The following is a 21,992-nucleotide window of genomic DNA, read 5'->3' as shown; positions in this document are numbered from 1 at the left end:
GGATGGGAAAGATCCCATGGTGCCAGTTTTGAAGAAGAGCAAGGGAGTTCTCCCCTTGGCAAACACTTATCCCCTCGAGTCAAAAGATTGCTAAAAAGAAGTCTGGTCAATCGTTCGTCATCACTTTGCTGTCTGTGGGATCTTCCTGTGCACAAGGTGCTTTCTGTGCTCCACAGAACAGTGACTGAACTACAGAGTCGTGTGCAGTGTGCTTGGAGGATGCCTTGTGGTTGTGAAAGGTGCAATATAAATGCTCAGCGTTGTGTGGCTACTCGTTTGCATCCGGTTAAGATTCAGTATTTCAAAGGGTTAAGCTACAGGTGCAGCACACATGTGCCGGGATTCCTGACCGCACCCCAGGTAGTCCCTCCCCAACCCCTGTGATAAGAGCGCAGAGTAGCGAGGTCAAAGATTGTGGAAGCAGGGAGGCTGCCTGGTGCCAACCCCTCGTCTCTACCCCTCCCACCCACCCCATTCCTCCTCCTCACACGCCTCTCTTGCAATTATACCTCAATAACCTGGATTAAGTCAGTCGGGGCAGGGTAGAGCACAGTGGCAGGACGGGAAACGAGCAGGTGGAAAGGAGAGAAGGCAGAACTTGGACTTTAGCCGGTGGAGGGGGGAGGAGAAGGAGGGGGGAGGAGAAGGAGCGGGCGGTGAAGGATGCAGCAGTGTTTTAAAGAAACTGGATTGCTTTGTGAACGAGACTGTGGGCGACGCAGTGATTCTGACACTGCTTTTATGAGTCAGCTCAAATTTAATGGCCAGAACCTTACGGTACTCACCCCCCAACCGCCTCAGGTGGGTTCCAAAGTCGGGGGTGGGAGAGAGTTGGGGGTGGTTAAAATTGCATGGACGGATCCCGGAACCCGCCCGATCGAGATGCAATTTCACGATGGGGCGGAAAGGGCCTTGGCCTGGAAATCAGCCCATGCCCCTACTAAAGCCTGAGTGGCCAGGGGCATGGGTGGACTTCCCATCCACAAGGGCCTTTGCCAGCCCGGCCTCAATTCTTAGGCAGTGGGCACAGGTTGGAGCAGGATGGTGAACAGAAAAAGTGAACTGGTTCGATTTTGGGTTGGAAGAGGAGGGACACATCAATCTGAAAGCCCCATCAGATTTGGAGCACCCTTCCCTCAGGGGCATGGGAGATTAAATCCGAGCCTGCCACCCCTGGGACCCCTGTTACTTACCTCAAATGCGACCCCTGACTGTAGTACCTCTTTTGGCCACTGCAGCGCTGTTTGTGGAGGGGCCAAACAGTCCTGCCTGCTGTCAGTCGACCACAATATGGTAGCAAGCCTGTCCGAGATGACAGGGATGTGTACCTCATCGACTCTCAGGATGGTAGGGGCTGCCTGTTTGCGAACCCAAAAATTCAGGCCAATGCTTTCCTTGGATATTGACCAAGAAAGTTGAAGATGAGTTAGGGCCTAAAGCCTTCGTTTAACTGGAACGTATTTATTTTCTTTGTTGTCCACTGCCTGTCTCTCAAGCTATTTGCCATTGATCTGACCAGATTTCGGCAATGGGCGGTCTTGGTCATCAACTCGATGCTTTGTTCGTCCCTTATTGCCAAGCCTTCAGTATTTCCTATAATTCATTTGTAGAATGTCAGTGTTGCTGGCTCGGCCGTCATGTATTCATTCCCCATCCATAATTGCCTTTTCAGAAGGTGGTGGTGAGCCTCCTTCTTGAACTGCTACAGTCCATGTAGTGTAGGTACACCTCCAGTGCTGTTTCGGGAGGAAGGCCTGGGATTGTGACCCAGTGACACTTTGAAACTGGTACTTGTGAAGGAAATTTAATTCAGGTCCTGCCTGACATCATTAGATGCTGAGTGAGTGATTCCCCTTCTGGGGAAAATCGAGAGATGGGGAGGGGGGTCACAGTTTCAAAATAAGGAGCCTCCCATTCAAGATGGAGATGAGGAGGAATTTCTTCACAGAGGGTCATTAATCTTCGTGACTCTCTTCCCCAGAGAGCAGTGGACGCTGCTGGGTCATTGAATATATTCAAGGTTGAGAGAGACAGATTTTTGATTGATGAGGTCAGACATTTTGGGGAGGGCAGACAAGAGTGGAGTGAAAACCACAATAAGATTGTCACAATAATTGGCCAATATCTTAAGAAATAGTAGAGCAGGCTCCTGTTCTGATCTTTGATGTTAGGTTTCCAAGGTGATGAAAGGTTTTTGATGAAGTATGTAAAAGCAGATTCTGCTGGTGAGTTGGGGTCGATAGGCCTTAGTTACAATCAGATCAGCCGTGATCTGACCGAATATCGGAGCAGGCACAAGTGGCCTACTCTTGCTCCTGAGTCATATAAGATTTGGAATTTCTCCAGCTGAAGAGCTGATAGAGGATCTGAATCATTTTCAGCCATAGATCATTTCAAAACAGGAGCTAAGCAGCACTTGGGGATGAGGAACTGAGAGGGTGGCAGACAGCAAAAGGACGCAGCATGCAGACCTCAGCGCGACTGCTCTTTCAAAGGGCTGGACCGGGCACGACGGGCCAAATGGCCTCCTTCTGTGCTGTAGATTCCTGCGATTCTACATGTGCCAATCTATTTGTGCTGGGATGATGGAACAGCTTCACTTGTCGAGTGCTGGGAAATGGCATGTCGGCATTCATCTGACATTGTCTCAGGCACATCCCTTGCATAACGGTGGCTGCTGTCATGGCAACAGTGCACATAAATATATATATACTTTTTTTGCTTGGTAAGATAGAAAGTCTTGATGACTGATTAAGAGTAATTGCCTCAGCATGTAATTCCTCAAATTCTGTGATTCAACAGCCAAAGGGTGTTATCACCATCGAGTTGAGTCAGCAATGTTACTGAGACAGCAGTCAACAAACATCAGAGGGTTTATGGTTGGCTGATCAATCTGCCAACAGCGCACCACAGGCCAGGAGGGATCCACTTACCCTTTCCAGATCCAAACATCCTTTAACACAACAGGACAGGTAGAGACGTTGATAAGGAAAGCATATGGGATAATTGCCTTTGTGAGCAGGGAGGTTATGATGGAGCTGTACAAAATGCTTGTTAGGCCATAGAAAGTGTATTGTGTGCAGTTCTAGTCACAACACTAAAGGAAGGATTTGATTCTGTCAGAGAGCCGGCAAAAGAGATCCACCAGGATGTTGCCTGGGCTGGAGCGTATCAGCTATGAAGAAAGGCTGGATAGGTTGGGGTTTGTTTTCCTTAGAGCAGAGGCGCTGAGGGGGGACCTGATTAGATAGAGAAATACAGCACAGAACAGGCCCTTCGGCCCACGATGTTGCGCCGAACTTTTGTCCTAGGTTAATCATAGAATTTTGGACAATTTGTCATGGCCAATCCACCCAACCTGCACATCTTTGGACTGTGGGAGGAAACCGGAGGTGATTGAGGTGTATAAAATGATGTGGGACATGGGGTGGATCGGAATAAACTTTTCCACTTTGGAGACAGGTCAATAACCATGGGCCGTAAATTTAAGATAATGGTCAGGAGATTTAGATGTGAATTGAGGAGAGGGTGGTGGGAATCTGGAACTCAGTGGCTGAAAGGGTGGTTAAAGCAGGATCCCTCACAACATTTAAGAAGAAATTAGATGACATTTGAAACACCATGGAATACAAGGCTATGGACCAAGTGCTGGAAAATTGGATTCAAATAGATCGGTGCTTGATGGACTGAGCAGACACGATGGGCTGAAAGGCCTCTTTCTGTGCTGTAAAGCTCTCTGACTCCATGACCCTGTCAGTGTAGAGTAGAAGCCGATGCTGAACATACACTGACCCTGTAAAGCTACAATTCTACTGGACCTCGAAAGTAAGGGAGCATGGAAGGAAGGCTTGGGGTGGAATTTGACAGTCCCAGGACGGAAGGGGAAAGGGTTGCGGAAAATACGACGAACTGGTCAAACGTCCACTGTCTTGGCCAGGACCAGAGGATCATGAGGAGCCTACACTATGACACAGCCAATTAGGTGCTTTAAAAGCATAGTACCTGCTGTGAGGTCAGACATACAGCAGCCAATTTGCGCCCAAGAAGCTCCCACAAACGGCAATGTTTCAGGGGCCTGTTAACTGTTCTGAAGGAAAGTCACCACGACTCGAACTGTTGACTTTTTTCCTCTCCACAGGGGATATGCCACACATTTCCGGCATTTTCCTTCTTGTTCCTTCTACCAGGTTTCCAGCATCCGCAGTATATTTTGCCTCTACATCTGTATTTTTTTGCGCTGTTGATTGAGGGATAAATATTGGCTGGGTCTCCCCTGCTCTTGTGAAAGAGCAGCCCACCCTGTGAGGGCACCTCTTCCGAAAGACAAGCGCTTCTGACAGTGCAGCAATCCCGCGACACTGCATTGGAGTGCCAACCTAGATTTCTTGGCACTCAAGTGGGGCTCGAACCTACAATCCTCTGATTCAGAGACGAGCGTGCTGCCACCCGAGCCATGGCCGCCATTGCGTATGCATAAGGCACACATTACAGTATATGCAAACTAATATTGTACAATTCATTCTTAAAAAGGTAGCTGGATCTGCACCTGAAGTACTGTCGCCTGCAAGGCTGCGGATTAGGTGCTGGAAGGTGGGATTAGAATGGGTGGCTGTTTTTTTTTAATTTTTCGGCTGGAGCAGACACGATGGGCTGAAAGGCCTCTTTCTGTGCTGTAACTTTTCTATGATTCTAGCATGCCATAACACTGTCCATCCGAATGTACAACATTCCCAAACCATTCCTTGTCCTCTTCGGTGTTGACTTGTCGAAAGGTCACTGCCCAGGCCTTTGGTGCCCAAGGGCGAGCTTCCAAAAGGCAGTTCAGCCAACTTGAGGCATAGTGGCTGATTGAACACTTTATTGCCATTAACACCCACTAACCCCATATTATTATTAATCAGAAATCTATAAATCTCTGCTTTAAACATACTCAATGACTGACCTTCCACAGCTCTCTGGGGTGGAGAATTTCTCCTCATCTTAGTCCTAACTGACGTCCCCTTTATTTTGAAATTGTGCCCCCTGATTCTGGACCCACCCAACCAAGGGAAACATCTTGGGCTGGATTCTTCGGACACCCAGCCATGTCTTGCCCAGTAGCGCATGATTGCTGGTGGCAGGATTCTCTACTCCCGCCACTTGCTAATGGGATTTCCCCTTGAACCAACCCCACGCAGCCAGGAAACCCGCAGGGAGGACATGCCCTGCTGGCGGGACCGGAGAATCCCAAAGGCCGGAGAATTCCAGCCCTTACCTCTGCATTCCTTATTAATTTATTTTGGAGGTTTCGAGACACTATGAGAATACAGGCCCAGTTTGCCCAATCTCTTCATAAGATGGTCCCGCCATCCCCAGAACAGGTCTGGCAAACTTGTGTTGCACTTCCTTTATGGCAATAATATCCTTTTGGGGGGACACAGTACTCCCAGTGCAGACTAACCAAACTCCTATACAATTGAAGCAACACTTCACTACTGCTGTACTCAAATCCTCTTGCGATAAAGGCTAACATTCCGTTAGCTTTCCTAATAGCTTGCTGTACCCGTGTGTTAGCATTCAGGTGTTCTGGAGAAGGACACAAAGGTCCCTTTGTGCATCTACACTTTCTAATTTCTTGTCATTTAGAAAATACTCCGTGCATCTGTTGCTGGGGGAAACAATCGTGAAAATTACTCAGCTTTCCTTCGAGTGTACCTGAGTTGCAGTTGGACAGGTAAGAAATGGGAACCAATTCAACAGCTGACAGAATTTCCCCAGCAGACTCTCTGGTGTGGACTGTAGGATCTGACAGCACTGAAGGAGGTCATATGGCCCATTTTGCATTTACCAACTCTTTCAAAGAATAATACTGTTGAGGTTTACCCCTCCCCGTTCCCGCACAATTTTCCCTTTCAAATACTTATCGATTTGCCTTTTGCTTGAAGATTATTATTCATTCTGATTGCACTGCCCTTTCAGTTGGTGCATTGCAGATGTCAACAACTCACTGTGTCTTTTTTTACATTCACGCATCAAATGTGCACGTCGCTGGCTGGGACAGCATTTTTATTACCCATCTCCAATTGCACCTTGAATAGATTGCAGTGAGCTGCCTTCTTAGTTGCTGCAGTCCATGTGGTGTAGGTACACCCATAGTGCTGTTAGGGAAGTTACAGATTTTGATCCAGCGACAGTGAAGGAATGGAGGGAGATATCTTTCTAAGTCAGGATGGTGTCCTGTGACTTCAGCTATCATAGAATTTACAGTGCAGAAGGAGGCCATTCGGCCCATCGAGTCTGCACCGGCTCTTGGAAAGAGCACCCTACCCAAGTCAAAACCTCCACCCTATCCCCATAACCCAGTAACCCCACCCTACACTAAGGGCACCTTTGGATACTAAGGGCAATTTATCATGGCCAATCCACCTAACCTGCACACCTTTGGTCTGTGGGAGGAAACCGGAGCACCCGGAGGAAACCCACGCACACATGGGGAGGATGTGCAGACTCCGCACAGACCCAAGCCAGAATTGAACCTGGGACCCTGGAGCTGGTAAGCAATTGTGCTATCCACAATGCTACCGTGCTGCCCCCTTGGAGTGGAGCCTCCAGGTGGTGCAGTTCCCAGGTATCTGCTGCCCTTGCTCTTCCAGATGGTAGTGGTGGTGGGTTTGGAAGTTGCTGTCAAAGGAACCATGGTGCATGCCTGCAGTGCTTCTTGCAGATAGTACATGCACCGCTACAGTGTAACGACAAATTATTCTCACCTCCCTGATGGTTAATTTGCCAATCGCTTTAACACTGTGCCATCCGTTTAACTGATCAATGGTAACCCCAGGATGTTGATTGTGGGGGATGCAGAAATGGTAATGGCATTGAATATCAAGGAACGATGGTTAAATCTGATCCTGTGGGAGATGGGGACTTGTGTGGCACAAATGTAATTTGCCACTTGTCAGCCCAAGCTTGGATATTAGGGCAACACGGTAGCATTGTGGATAGCACAATTGCTTCACAGCTCCAGGGGCCCAGGTTCGATTCCGGCTTGGGTCACTGTCTGTGCGGAGTCTGCACATCCTACTCGTGTGTGCGTGGGTTTCCTCCGGGTGCTCCGGTTTCCTTCCACAGACCAAAGATGTGCAGGTTAGGTGGATTGGCCATGATAAATTGCCCTTCGTGTCCAAAATTGCCCTTATTAGTGGGTGGGGTTGCTGGGTTATGGGGATATGGTGGAGGTGTTGATCTTGGGTAGGGTGCGCTTTCCAAGAGCCGGTGCAGACTCAATGGGCCGAGTGGCCTCCTTCTGCACTGTAAATTCTATAAATATTGTCCAGGTCTTGCTGCATTTTAACACAGACTGCTTCATTATCTGAGGAGTCACGAATAGTGCTGAACATTGTGCACTTTTCCGCAAACATCTCCACTTCTGACCTCATGATGGAAGGGAGGTCATCGACGAAGCAGCTGAAAATGGTTAGGCCTAGTGCAGCACTCCCTCAGTACTGACCCTCTGATAGTGCAGCGTTCCCCAAGAAATGTCCCTGACAGTGCAGCACTACCTCAATAATGACCCTCTGACACGTGCAGCACTCCCTCATGTTATGGGCCAGGGTTTAGAGAACCCCAAAGTGTATCATGGAGCTCACCTGACCCACAACTTTTAATAGATTGTGGCATAGGGAGCACACACCCCACTCTACATGTGTGGTAGAGCAGAACTGGAAAAGTATTTTTTGAAGTAAAACAATGTTTATTCGATTAACTCAAGTTAACCTTTTTAAACATCTCAGCAACCATTAATTCAAATACAACCGCCAAAGACTACAACATTAAATAATGCTTAATAACTTCCCAAACAACATCCAGAAGACAAAAGAAACACCTTTTAACAGAAGCACATTAGGTTTACATTCACTACTGAGAACATTTATAATTCTGAATTCACCAAATGATCAAGAGATAGTCTTTTGATGGAAGAGAGAACAGCAGTACACTTGCTGGGTCTGGCTTCAGCTCAACACTCAAAATTAAACTAAAACACACCCTGCAGCAAACAGGCTAAAACAAAAGTAAAAAAGCTGACAGACAGCCCAGCTCCACCCATACTCTGACATCACTGATCAACACCAATTTCTTAAAGGTACCTTTCTTAAACACCTATTTCTTAAAGGTACTCTCATATGACACTCAGTACTGGCCCTCTGGCAGTGCAGCACCTTCAGTGCTGACCCTCTGGCAGTGTAGCACTCCCTCAGTACTGACCCTCTGACAGTGCAGCACTCCCTCAGTACTGACCCTCTGACAGTGCAGCACTCCCTCAGTACTGACCCTCTGACAGTGCAGCACTCCCTCAGTACTGACCCTCTGACAGTGCAGCACTTCCTCAGTACTGACCCTCTGACAGTGCAGCACTCCCTCAGTGCTGACCCTCTGACAGTGCAGCACTCCCTCAGTGCTGACCCTCTGACAGTGCAGCTCTCCCTCAGTACTGACCCTCTGGCAGTGCTGCTAAGCACACCCTCAGGGGCAGCACGGTAGCATTGTGGATAGCACAATCGCTTCACAGCTCCAGGGACCAAGGTTCAATTCCGGCTTGGATCACTGTCTGTGCGGAGTCTGCACATCCTCCCCGTGTGTGCGTGGGTTTCCTCCGGGTGCTCCGGTTTCCTCCCACAGTCCAACGATGTGCAGGTTAGGTGGATTGGCCATGATAAATTGCCCTTAGTGTCCAAAATTGCCCTTAGTGTTGGGTGGGGTTACTGGGTTATGGGGATAGGGTGGAGGTGTTGATCTTGGGTAGGGTGCTCTTTCCAGGAGCCGGTGCAGACTCGATGGGCCGAATGGCCTCCTTCTGCACGGTAAATGCTATGAAAGTGCTAACCCTCTGGCAGTGCAGCACTCCCTCAGTGCTGACCCGCTGGCATTGCAGCCCTCCCTCAGTGCTGACCCTCTGACAGTGCAGCCCTCCCTCAGTGCTGACCCTCTGACAGTGCAGCACTCCCTCAGTGCTGACCCTCTGGCAGTGCAGCACTCCCTCAGTACTGACCCTCTGACAGTGCAGCACTCCCTCAGTACTGAACCTCTGGCAATGCAGCACTCTCAGTGCTGACTGTCTGACAGTGCAGCACTCCCTCAGTGCTGACCCTCTGACAGTGCAGCACTCCGTTAGTGCTGACCCTCTGGCAGTGCAGCACTCCCTCAGTGCTGAACCTCTGGCAGTGCAGCACCCTCAGTGCTGACACTCTGGCAGTGCAGCACCCTCAGTGCTGACCCTCTGGCAGTGCAGCTCTCCCTCAGTACTGACCCTCTAACAGTGCAGCACCTTCAGTGCTGACCCTCTGACAGTGCAGCACCCTCAGTGCTAACCCACTGACAGTGCAGCACCCTCAGTGCTGACCCTCTGGCAGTGCAGCACCCTCAGTGCTGACCCTCTGGCAGTGCAGCACCCTCAGTGCTGACCCTCTGGCAGTGCAGCACTCCCTCAGCACTGACCCTCTGGCAGTACAGCACCCTCAGTGCTGCCCCTCTGGCAGTGCAGCACTCCGTCAGTAATGCACTAGAACTGTTGGTCTGACTTTGTGCTCCGACCGCTGATGTGATCTCCCCCATTCAGAGAGTGGCCCCACTGAGCAACGGGCTGACGGCACAAAAGGAGATGCTGAGAACAGCCCACTGCCTGAGCGAGGAGCTGATCGGTGGCCTCTGCTTACCTACCAAGTCCAAATCGCAGTACCACCGCGTCCTCATCCCATCGCAACCTCTCGAGTCCCTCCGGACCGCAAGCAAGCCACACATCCTGAAGTTGATCTCATCCTCGTCCATTGGTACCGGCCTGCGGACCAAAGCTGGCACAAGTACGTTCCTCGTGTGTCACAAGCTGCAAACAGGAATCCATGAACTCCAGGTTCAGACAAGGGTTATCCCGAGGCACCGCGGGTCTGTTGCTGCGTCGGTAAAGTAGACAGCCCTCCGGGCAACACCACCTCTGACTGAAGCTGGTTGGAGTGCCCACCAGACAGTCCCAAATCCTCTGTTTACCTCTGAGAGGGCCACCTTTCTTCTCAGACCTGGCTTGGGACGTCGGTGTTTTCGTTTGGACCAGGCCAACTGAGGTCAGACTTGAGTTCCGCTCCAAGGCCCACACTGCCGGCAGACTTCAGTCGGGCAGCCGGAGTGCCGAGGGAAGCCTGACCCAGGGCCCCGGGCCCCACAGCAGCCCTCTTGCACAAACTCGCCGGAGGGTTGACTGCAAAAACAAAACAGCTAGACAGGTCGGCACTTGCGGAACAAGAAAAACAGGAACTGCTTCTCAGGGGGAGGGAAGGAAGTCGATCTAAGGTTTCAGCAAGGTTACTGAGACGCTGTTTTGCAGGGACATGCACCTGTGGGCTCTAATCCTGAGCGGGTGACTCCCTGCACTGTCCTGGGGCTCATGCTTTTCTCTCCAGTGTCGAACGACGGAACTCTGGCTTCCTAGTCAGGGAGCTGTGGGTTTGTGCGCGTCTCTGGAGACTTCAGTGCAAAATACAGGAAGGCATTAATGAGAGAGTGCTGCACAGTCAGAGGGTCAGTACTGACGCAATGCTACAATGTCAGAGGGTCAGTACTGAGTGAGTGCTGCACAGTCAGAGGGTCAGTACTGAGGCAATGCTGCAATGTCAGAGGGCCAGTACTGAGGGAGTGCTGCACTGTCAGAGGGTCAGTACTGAGGGAGTGCTGCACCGTCAGGGTCAATACTAAGGGACTGCTGCACTGTCAGTGGGTCAGTACTGAGGGAGTGCTGCCCTCAGTGGGCTAGTATAAGGGAGTGGTGCACTGTCAGAGGGTCAGTACTGAGGGAGTGCTGCACTGTCAGAGGGTCAGTACTGAGGGAGTGCTGCACTTTCAGAGGGTCAGTACTGAGGGAGAACTGCATTGTCAGAGGTCAGGTATTATGAAGATGTTGCAATGCCAGTAAAGTAAAGTCTCCACAGTTCGAGATGACAATAGGTTGCTTTCCCTTTTGAGGGGGAGAGCTGACTGATGGTGATTTAACCTGAGGTTCACCACATCTCAGGCGAGGGGCAAGGTTGAGAAGGTGGGGCCTTCATGAATAACCTCAGCCGGGATGGAAATTGTTGGCTTCAATCTGCATTACAAACAAGTAGTTCAGCCCACTGAGCTCAACTGGCCGGAACAGTATTGAGGGAGTGCTGAAATGTCGGAGGTTCAGAACTGAGGGAGTGTTGTACTATCTGTAGCCATCTAAGATGGCCACCTGCAAAGGACCATGGGGATTATGGCCAACCCAGGACTCAGACAGAAACAGAGACTATGTGTAACTGAAACATAACCAGACTTGATCGAAACCCCCGCTCATTTGCATTTTAACGGCCCATTTCCCAGGACATTAGAACTCCAATCAAGCAATCAGTACAGCCACAGACTGATCGGCACCACTCCCCTTAAATTGGAATGCCCAACTGCCAACGTCAGTGACCGCTAAGGACCCGCCCAGCTACCAAGGCACGCACCCCTTTTTGCACAAAATCCAAGACAGTGATCAGAGCCCTGTTAAACTATTGGGTACAAGGATACGGACCGCTCCAAAGAGCGCAAAATCCCAGAGGGATAAAAGAGGACACAGCCATGTGTTCTGTCTCTTTTGGATCCAGCCTGTGCCAACCCAATCGTCGCAGGAACAGCCAGCCAAGTTCAAGACTAACAATCGCTACCTGATGGATGAGCCCAGCAGAGACAGAGCCACTTTCTTCGAACTAGCCAAGTGAAATCCAGATAAAGACCTTATCCATTTGCACAGTGCCATTCACCCTGAAGTTAAGTACAGGTTATTGTAGCTGATTGATGTAGTTTAACCTGTAGTAGATATTGTGTTTGCATGTTGAGATAACTCTTGTGTATGTGAATAAACCAACTTTTGAACTAACTAACTGGTTGTGTGGTCATTTGATCGATATAAGGGAAGGCTTGTGGTTCAACAGCATTATTATAGAGCAACATATCGGATGGTCAGTACTGAGGGTGTTCTTTTTATCATCATTTGTTTACGGGATGTGGGTGTCACTGGTCAGGCCAGCATTTATTACGCATCCCTAGTTGCCCTTTAGAAGGTGGTGGTGCGTTGCCTTCTTAAACTGCTGCAGTCCTTGAGGTGTAATTCCACCCACTGTGCTGTTACGGAGGTTGTTCCACCAGGATGGAGTTCCAGGATGTTGGGTGGTGAGTGACTTGGAAGGGAACCTCCAGGTGGTGGGGTTCCCTGGTATCTGCTGCTCTTCTTATTCAAGGTGGTAGTGGTCGTGGGTTTGGAAGGTGTCGTCTAAGGAACCTTGGTGAGTTACTGCAGTGCATCTTGTCAATAGTATACATGGCTGCCACTTATCATTGGTGGTGGCAGGTTTTAATGTTTGTGGAAAGGGGAGCAATCAAGTGGCCTCTTTGTTTTGGATGGTGTCGAGTTTTTGTTTTAAAACATTCTATTAAGGCATTTGTGGTTTTATAACAAAAAATACAAATACAAATATAAACACTGTAACATGGTGTCGAGCCTCTTGAGTGTTGTTGGAGCTGCACTCATGCAGGCAAGTGGAGAGTATTCCATTGCACTCCTTTCTTTTGTCTTGTAGATGGGGGACAGGCTTTGGGGGTCAGGAGGTGAGTTACTTGGCGTAGGATTCATAGCCTTTGACCTGCCCTGGTAGCCACAGTATTAATATGGCGAGTCCAGTTCAGTTTCTGATCAATGGTAACCACTGTGGATGTTGATTGTTGGGGATTTAGCAATGGTAATGCCATTGAATGTAATGGGGCGTTGGTTAGAACCTCTCTTGTAGAAGATGGTTGCTTGGCAATTGTGTGGTACAAACATAACTTGCCACTTGTCAGCCCAAACCTGGATATTGTCCAGGTCTTGCTGCATTTGGACATGGGTTACTTCATTATATGAGGAGTCACGAATGGTGCTGAACATTGTGCAGTCATCCACAAACATCTCCACTTCTGATGTTATGATGGAAGGCAGCTCATTGATTAAGCAGCTGAAGATTGTTGGGCCTCGGACACTACCCTGAGGAACTCCTGCAGTGATGTCCTGGAGCTGAGATGATTGACTTCCAACCATCGGGAATTTACCCCATTGGAGGCATAGCATCACGGATGCCCCAGAGAATATCGGGTCAGACCCGCTAATGCTAACAGCCTTTACTGTATGTGTGTTCTGGAACGCATTGACGCTACTGTCGAGGCACTGGAGAATTGTGATTTAGCGTGAAACCACAATTTCGACGTTGGAACCGATTCTCAGCCCAATCGCATTTCACGTTTCTGGTGTCAGCCGATGGAGAATCCTGCCAAATGGGGCCTTCATCCCGTTTTCCCTCTCCAGTTGGATGGAAAGATTCTGTGGCACCATTTGTAAACAAGCAGCGGAGACCTCATGGAACACCAGGGGGAGAAATGACTGTATTGAAACGGTCCATTCGACTTATCCTATCTGTGCCAATGCTGGCTATACATTATGAGTGACTGTGCCAGGAGGCAGTGAAGGTATTGGTGCCAAAGAGGTATGATGGGTTGAATGGCCTCCTTCTTTGATTAATCTCACGTAGACTAATGCCAGCAAAAGCGGAGGGAGCATTCATCAGGGCTTTAATATCAAGAAATGTGTGTTTTAAATTTACATTCATTTTGCTGTGTTTGAAAGACTGCTCAAAAAAAGATGGCAGGTGAAGACGGAAAATTGACTGGATAGATTTCCTGACAACACTACTGTGTCTGATTCGGTATGCTGGCAATTTAACTCTGATAAATGTATATTTCCTGAAGTGACGTATAAATTGCATGCCCAATCCTTAAAGCGGCAGGTGCTGTTGGGCACAACTTGGTCTCAGCGGCCATGAGCATAAATTGAACAGAGGTCAGGCTTGTTTAACCGCGCACCACCTGGAAACATGGCCTGGAAACATGGAAAAAGAAGAACAGGAGTAGATCGTTCAGCTCATCAAGTCTGTTCCATCATTCAATACGATCAGGGCTGATCAGGTACTCTGATGCCTTTTACACCCATTATCCCCATAACCTTTCACGTTATTGTCAATCAAAAATCTATCAATCTCCGCTTTAGATATTCTCAATGACTGAGCTTCCACAGCCCTCTGGGGTAGAGAATTCCAAAGATTCACAACCCGCTGAATAAAGAAATTTCACCTCACCTCGGTCCTAAATGGCATCCCCCTTATTTTGAAATTGTGTCCCGTGGTTCTAGACTCCCCAGCCTGGGGAAACGGCTTCCCTGCATCTACCCTGTCTATTCCTTTGAAACTCTAGAGAATACAGGCCCAGCTTGCCTGATCTCTCTTCATAAGATAGTCCTTCTATCCCCGGAACAAGTCTGGTGAATCTTGGTTGCCCTCCCTCTGTGGTAATAATGTTCTTTCTGAGTTAAGGGGACCAAAACGGCACACATTACTTCAGGTACGGACAAACCAAGCTCCTATACAACTGAAGCAAAACATCACTACTCCTGTACTCAAATCCTCTTGAGATAAAGCTAACATACTATTACACTTCCTAATACAGGGGTGGGCAAACTTTTCCATGCAAGGGCCACATTCAGAAATTCACAATTTTAAAGGGCCGCATAGTATATTAAGTAAAATAATTACTTCACCCGATTATGATTCTGGGCACCTCATATAGAACATAGAACAGTACAGCACAGAACAGGCCCTTCGGCCCTCGACGTTGTGCCGAGCAATGATCACCCTACTCAAGTCAACATATCCACCCTATACCAGTAAGTAACCCAACAGCCCCCCCCCCCCATTAACCTTAAAAAAAAATTAAAAATAAAAAAATAAAATTAAAAATTAAAAAAAAAATGTTTTTTTTTAATGACTTGGTGGGCCGCATAAAGACCTTTGGCGGGCCGCATGCGGCCCGCGGGCCCTAGTTTGCCCACCCCTGTCCTAATAACTTGCTGGGCCTGTGCACTAGCCTTCAGTGACTTATGGACAAGAAGGTCCTTTTGTACATCCCCACTTTCTAATTTCTTACTTACTTCGAAATACTCTGCATATCTGTTTCTTCTACGTCACATTTTATCCCATCTGTCATGTTCTTGCCCACTCATCAAGTCTGTCCAAATTCTCTTGCAGCTGCTTTACATCTTCAACCATGGGGCGATTTTAACCTCCTCAAAATCACGGTGGGGAGCAGAGGGTTAAAATTCACCCAGGGACGTTCACCCTCGGGTGCTCCGCCAATGACACCCCCCCCCCCCCCCCCCCCCCCCCCCTCCAGTTCACGATATCGACCAGCAATATTCAGAACAGCTGGTGAGGGGGAAGGGTTGGCAGGGGGCATGCACCCGTCCGAGAAGCAGCAGCCCTTCCTGAAATATACGAGATGGCACCCCAGCCAAGCTCGACTCGACCTGCGGACGGTGAATGTACCATTAAAAACAAGAGGCAGCCCTACAGCCCCCTCAATCTCGGTCACGCCACATGGTCGCATCATGGCCAATCATTATTTTAACAGCCTTGGTTCTGGATCCCCACATATCCCACCGAGGGGAAAAAAAACAATATTTCTTTAAAATTTTCCATTGGCCTCAACAGCCTCTTTTGCAGTGGAGAGATGAGTTCCAGATGTATACCACCCTTTGTGTGTACAAACTAATGAGGGACATAGAAAGGGTGGATAGGAACAAATTCCCCTTCATGGAGGGGAGGGTCAATATCCAGGAGACAGAGATTTAAGGTAAAAGGGCAGGAGATTTAGAGGGTATTTGAGAAAAAAACCTTTTCACTCCCAGAGTGATGGGAATCTGAAACTCACTGCCTGAAAGAGTGGTAGAGGTGGGATCCCTCACACCATTTAGGCATTTAGATATATAGCATAAAAGGCTACAGACAAAATGCTGGAAAATGGGATTGGAACAGATAGGTGCTTGATGGCCGGCACAGACATGATGGGCTGAAGAGCCTGTTTCAGCGCTTATCGCACGTTCAATTGGCAATTAATTCTTAACTGTGTCTACTGCATCCAAGCCATTACATATTCAAATGCAGGCTATCCATTATTCATGGCGCAAGATAAATCAACTGGTTCATTTTATGTAAATGATCAAATATTTCTGATTAAAGGAATAAACCAGTACTGCCAAATTGTTAATACTTATGAATATCTGAGTGGTCATTACGAGCCCAGAATCCAGGCTGACACTCCAAGTGCAGTCCTGGGGTATAGCTGCATTCTCAGGTGACCATTAGTGAGGCAGTGCTGCACTGTTGGGGGAATCGAACTGAGGGAGTGCTGAACTGTCGGGGGCAAAGAACTGAGGGAGTGCTGCACTGTCGGGGGCATCGAACTGAGGGAGTGCTGCACTGTTGGGGGTAACGAACTGAGGGAATACTGCGCTGTCGAGAGCAAAGAACTGAGGAAGTGCTGCACGTTGGGGGTAATGAACTGAGGGAGTGCTGCACAATCGGGAGTATAGAACTGAGGGAGTGCTGCACTGTCAAAGGGCCAGTCCTGAGGGAGTGCTGCACTGTCAGGGGGTTAGTACTAATCGAGTGCTGCACTGTCAGAGGGTTAGTACTAATCGAGTGCTGCACTGTCAGAGCGTCAGTTCTTTTTTAAATAAATTTGGAGCACCCAATTAATTTTTTCCAATTAAGGGGCACTTTAGCCTGGCCAATCCACCTACCTTGCACATTTGTGGATCGTGAGGGCAAAACCCACGCAAACACGGGGAGAATGTGCAAACTCCACACGGACAATGACCCATAGCCGGGATCGAACCTGGGACCTCGGTGCCGTGAGGCAACTGTGCTAACCACTGCACCACTGTGATGCCCTCAAAGGGGCAGTCCTGAGGGAGTACTGCACTGTCAGAGGGCCAGTGGTGAGGGAGTGCTGCACTGTCAGGGGGTCAGCACTGAGGGAGCACTGCATTGCCAGACGTGGTGATGATGGAATGCTGCACCATCAGAGGGTCAGGACAAGGCAGTGCTGTCCTGTCAGAGGGGCAAGGGGCTGCTCAGGTGTAGCTTGATATTCAGGACATCAAAAGTGAAATTGGAATAGTCAGTAGGGCACCAGGTTTACACTCCATGCTTTTTAAAATTTCTTTAATGAGCTGTGGGTGTCGCTGGCTGGGCCAGCATTTATTGCCCATCCCTAATTGCCCCTCAACTGAGTGTCTCGCTTGGCCAGGTGAGGATGGCAGATTTCCTTCCCGAAGGGGGGCATTAGTAAATCAGATGAACTGACAAACAATGATAATTTTCTTGCCTCCATTACTGAGACATGTTTGCAATTCCAGACTTCATTAATGAATTGAATTGAGGTTCCACCTGGTGCTATGGTGGGTTTGAACCTTTGTCCCACTACACCACTGCTTTGCTTCACTACTGAAGTCAATGGGGGTGCAATGCAGACTGCTGGTTTCGGGCCTAGTTTGGAGTTCACACCATCTTGGTTGCAGTTGTAATGGTGCCAATCTGTCACTGAAAAAGGGCTAGAATTTAAGGAAGACTTGATTTTGGTAGCACCTTTTACAACTTAAGCTGTTCTAAAGTGATTTAGAGCCAACAACATGCTTTTGGACATGCAGTAAGTGTTCCAATGTAGGGCACAGCACGATCCCAAAAACAGCAATGTGATAATGACCAGTTAATACATTTTTTTTCCCAGTAATATTGCTTGAGGGCTAAATATTGGCCACAACACAGAGAGCAATTGCCCCAATCTCACCTTTAAATACTACACAGTGGTTTAGCACTGCTGCCTCACAGAGCCAGGGACCTAGGTTCGATTCGGGCCCTAGGTGACTGTGTGGAGTTTGTACATTCTCCCCATGTCTGCATGGGTTTCCTCCGGGTGCTCCGGTTTCCCCCACAGTACTGCCCACTGAAAGTGTGGCACTTTCTCAGTTCTGCCCTCCAACAGTGCAGTGGCTCCCCAGTACGGCCCAATGAACATGCAATGCTCTCTCAGTACTGACACTACGACGGTGCAGTGCTCCCTCAGCACTGTCCCTCTGAAAGTGCAATGCTCCCTCAGCAATGTCCTGCCAAACTTTCAATGATCTCGCTGTTCTGTCCCTCTGAAGATGCAGTACTGCTAAGTGCTGTTCCTCCAAAATTGCAGCGCTCTCTCTGCATTGTCCTTCCAAAAGTGCAGAACTCCCTCAGCACTGCCCCTCTGAAAGTGCAGTGCTCCCTCCGAACTGTCTCTCCAGTAGTTCTTCGGCGTGGTCCCTCTAAAAGTCCTGTGCTCCCTCAGTACTGTCCCTCCGAAAGTACAGTGCTCCCTCAGTACTGTCCCTCTGAAAGTACAGTGTTCCTTCAGCACTGTCTCTCCGAAGGTGCAGTGCTCCCTCAGTACTGTGTCTCCGAAAGTGCAATGCTCCCTCAGTACTGTCCCTCCCAAGGTACAATGTTCCCTCAGCGCTGTCTCTCTGAAAGTGCAGTGCTCCCTCAGTACTGTCCCTCTGAAAGTAGAGTGTTCCCTCAGCACTGTCGCTCCGAAACTGTAGTGCACCCTCAGTACTGTCCTTCCAAAAGTGCAGTGCTCCCTCAGTACTATCCTGCCGAAAGTGCAGTGCTCTCAGTACTGTCCCTCTGAAAGTGCAGTGCTCTCAGTATTGTCCCTCCCAAAGTGCAGTGCTCTCAGTACTGTCCCTCTGAAAGTGCAGTGCTCTCAGTACTGTCCCTCTGAAAGTACAGTGCTCCTTCAGCACTGGCCCGCCGAAAGTGCAGTGCTCTCAGTACTGTGCCTCTGAAAGTGCAGTACTCCCTCAGTACTGTCCCTCCCTAAAGTGCAGTGCTCCCTCAGTACTGTCCCTCTGAAAGTGCAGTGCTCCCTCAGCATTGTCCCTCCAAAGGTGCAGTGCTCCCTCAGCACTGTCCCTCTGAAAGTGCAATGCTCCCTCAGTGCTGTCCCTCCGAAAGTAGTGTTCCCTCAGCACTGTCCCTTCGAAACTGTAGTGCTCCCTCAGTACTGTCCCTCCAAAAGTATAGTGCTCCCTCAGTGCTGTCCCTTCGAAAGTGCAGTGCTCCGTCAGCACTGTCCCTCCGAAAGTTAATTGTTCCCTCAGCGCTGTCCCTCCGAAAGTACAGTGTTTCCTCTGCATTGTCCCTCCGAAACTGTAGTGCTCCCTCAGCACTGTCCCTCTGAAAGTACAGTACTCCTTCAGCACTGTCCGCCTGAATATGCAGTGCTCTCAGTACTGTCTCTCTGAAAGTGCAGTGTACTTTCGCTCCGAAAGTACAGTGCTCCTTCAGCACTGTCCCTCCGAATGTGCAGTACTCTCAGTATTGTCCCTCCGAAAGTATAGTGCTCCTTCAGCACTGTCCCTCCGAATGTGCAGTACTCTCAGTACTGTCCCTCCGAAAGTACAGTGCTCTCTGTACTGAAGGACAGCTGCATCAAATACAAAATGGAGAATTTTTTTCAAATCAAATAACTTTATTTTTTGGCAGAAGAACCAGAGGCAACATGAAGGAACTATTTAAACAGTGTCGGCTGTGTTGTTGAATATAAGAACATAAGAACTAGGAGCAGGAGTAGACCATCTGGCCCCTCGAGCCTACTCCACCATTCAATGAGATCATAGCTGATCTTTTGTGGACTCAGATCCACTTTCCGGCCCGAACACCATAGCCCTTAATCCCTTTATTCTTCAAAAAACTATCTATCTTTATCTTAAAAACATTCAACGAAGGAGCCTCTACTGCTTCACTGGGCAAGGAATTCCATAGATTCACAACCCTTTGGGTGAAGAAATTCCTCCTAAACTCAGTCCTAAATCTATTTCTCCTTATTTTGAGGCTATGCCCAAATGTGTAGTCTGAAAGGGCGGTGGAAGCACTTTCAATGTTAACTTTGAAGGCGAATAGCATAAATACATGAGAGGAAAATACCTGTCGTCATGATTGAAATATCCGAATAGCTCTTTCAAAATGCTGACAGGGGTGCGATGGGGCTAAATGGTCACCTTTTGTGCTGTGCCATTCTGCAGCTTTCTTCCCACTCAGCAATAATTCAGAAACATGGGGAAAGAGAAGTTGCAAAAGACAACGGTTGAAAGCATCCAGCGATGAAGAACAGCACAGGCGGCAAGTCTCACACGAGAGTGATGGTAATTAATAAATTCTCCTGTGACCCTGTTTCCAAGGATCTGTAAGTTTGCAAAACTCAAAGTAAAATTATGCAATTGTCTTCATATGGAAGCACGTCCTGTGTGAACAGTTAGAGGAAGACACAAATTCACTTAATAGGAATGATAAATTAAGCTTGTAACAGGCTTCCAGGAATCCATCATTCTATATAAACCATCTGCACCCCTCGATTAGATTCCAGTCTGTAATTCACTCCCAGGTATCCATTATTCTATATATAAACCATCTGAACCCCTCGATTAGATTCCAGTCAATAACTCACCCCCAGGCAATCATTATTCTATATATAAACCATCTGAACCCCTTGATTAGATTCCAGTCAATAACTCACTCCCAGGCAATCATTATTCTACATCTGAACCACTTGATTAGATTTCAGTCTGTAATTCACTCCCAGGCATCCAATATGCAAAATTCACTCAGCTCCTGACCTCATTACAGCCTTGGTTCAAACATGGGCAAAAGAGCTGAATGTCTGAGGTGAGAATGACTGCCCTTGAGTTCACGGCAGCATTTGACCTGAGTATGGCAGCAAGGAGCCCTAGCTAAACTGGACTCAATGGGAATCAGGGAGAAAACTCTCTGCTGGTTGGAGTCATACCTGGCACAAAGGAAAATGGTTGTGATTGTTGGAGGTTAATCATTAGAGCTACAGGATATTGTAGTAGTTCCTCAAGATAGGGTCCGAGATCCAATCCATCTTCAGTTGCATCATTACTTCCATCATAAGGTCAGATATGGGGATGTTCGCTTATGATTGCACCATTTTCAGCACCATTCTCGACTCCTCAGATACTGAAGCAGTCTGGGCATGATTCTCCGAAACCTGGAGAAATCATGAGGCTGGCGTCAAAAACGGGTTTGTTTGACGCCAGCCTCCGCCCCCCCGACCGGGAACCGATTCTGGTCCCCAGTCGGGGCTAGCATGCCGCGGCCGTGAACTCCGGCATCGCGGGCTTAACGAATTTCGTTAAGCCCGCTTGCCAGAGTTTGCGACGGCTGACGCGTCACATGACGTCAGCCGCGCATGCGCGGATTGGAAGACTCCAACCTGGGCATGCGCGGATGACGTCATTGTGCATTTGCGCGAAACCCGCGCATGCGCGGGCCGAGATGCCCCTCAGCCGCCCCGTGAATAGATACAGCGGGGCGGCGGAAGGACAAAGAGTGCGCGGGGTAAGTACCCGCTGCCCGCGATCGGTGCCCACCGATCGCGGGCCCATGGCACCCTTGGCACGGCCGTGGTACTGCCGTGCCAATCGGTGCCATGGTTCCCAACATCCCAACTTTACGGCCGTTTTTACGAACGGTCAGACCAGGTGTCTTTGACGTTCCTAAAAACGGTCGTAAAGTGCTTGGACTTCGGCCCATCGGCCAGCTGAGAATCGCTGCTCGCCGTAAAAAAACGGCGGGCAGCGATTCGTGTCGGGATGCGGGCGTGGGGGGGGGGGGGGAGATTAGCGGGAGGGCGTCAGACTAGCGTGGCCGTAAAAATTTACGACCCCCGCTATTCTCCGCACCGTCGTGAGTGCGGAGAATCACCCCCCCCCATGTCCAAATACTTCAAGACCTGGACAATAGGGGGCTGATTTAGCTCACCAAGCTAAATCGCTGGCTTTTAAAGCAGACCAAGCAGGCCAGCAGCACGGTTCGATTCCCGTACCAGCCTCCCCGGACAGGCGCCGGAATGTGGCGACTAGGGGCTTTTCACAGTAACTTCATTGAAGCCTACTCGTGACAATAAGTGATTTTCATTTTCATTTCATTTTCAATAGCCAGGCTTGGGCTGACATGTGGTAAGTAACAATTGCACAACACAAGTGACCA

At 49.0% G+C, this 21,992-nt stretch overlaps 1 protein-coding gene across 5 annotated transcripts in view; it reads right to left on the bottom strand.

Moving 5' to 3' along the window:
• Window positions 1–21,992, bottom strand: part of LOC119976771 (ral guanine nucleotide dissociation stimulator-like) — a 182,477-nt gene that overhangs the window by 93,237 nt on the left and 67,248 nt on the right. The window contains exon 1 of one of the 5 annotated variants that reach the window (XM_038817529.1): window positions 9,690–9,849. The exons of 3 other annotated variants lie outside the window; for them this stretch is intronic. Coding sequence is in view for 1 of the 2 variants with exons in the window: in XM_038817526.1 (XP_038673454.1) it covers window positions 9,694–9,801 (108 nt within the window). In the remaining variant the exon portion in view is untranslated. Of the gene's footprint in view, window positions 1–9,689; window positions 9,850–21,992 lie in introns of those variants that run through there. One more of the 5 variants, XM_038817526.1, reaches the window with a different exon arrangement.

Source organism: Scyliorhinus canicula, chromosome 13 (assembly GCF_902713615.1).
Source record: "Scyliorhinus canicula chromosome 13, sScyCan1.1, whole genome shotgun sequence".
Taxonomy (NCBI): Eukaryota; Metazoa; Chordata; class Chondrichthyes; order Carcharhiniformes; family Scyliorhinidae; genus Scyliorhinus; species Scyliorhinus canicula.
This window is presented reverse-complemented; position numbering and strand designations above follow the sequence as displayed.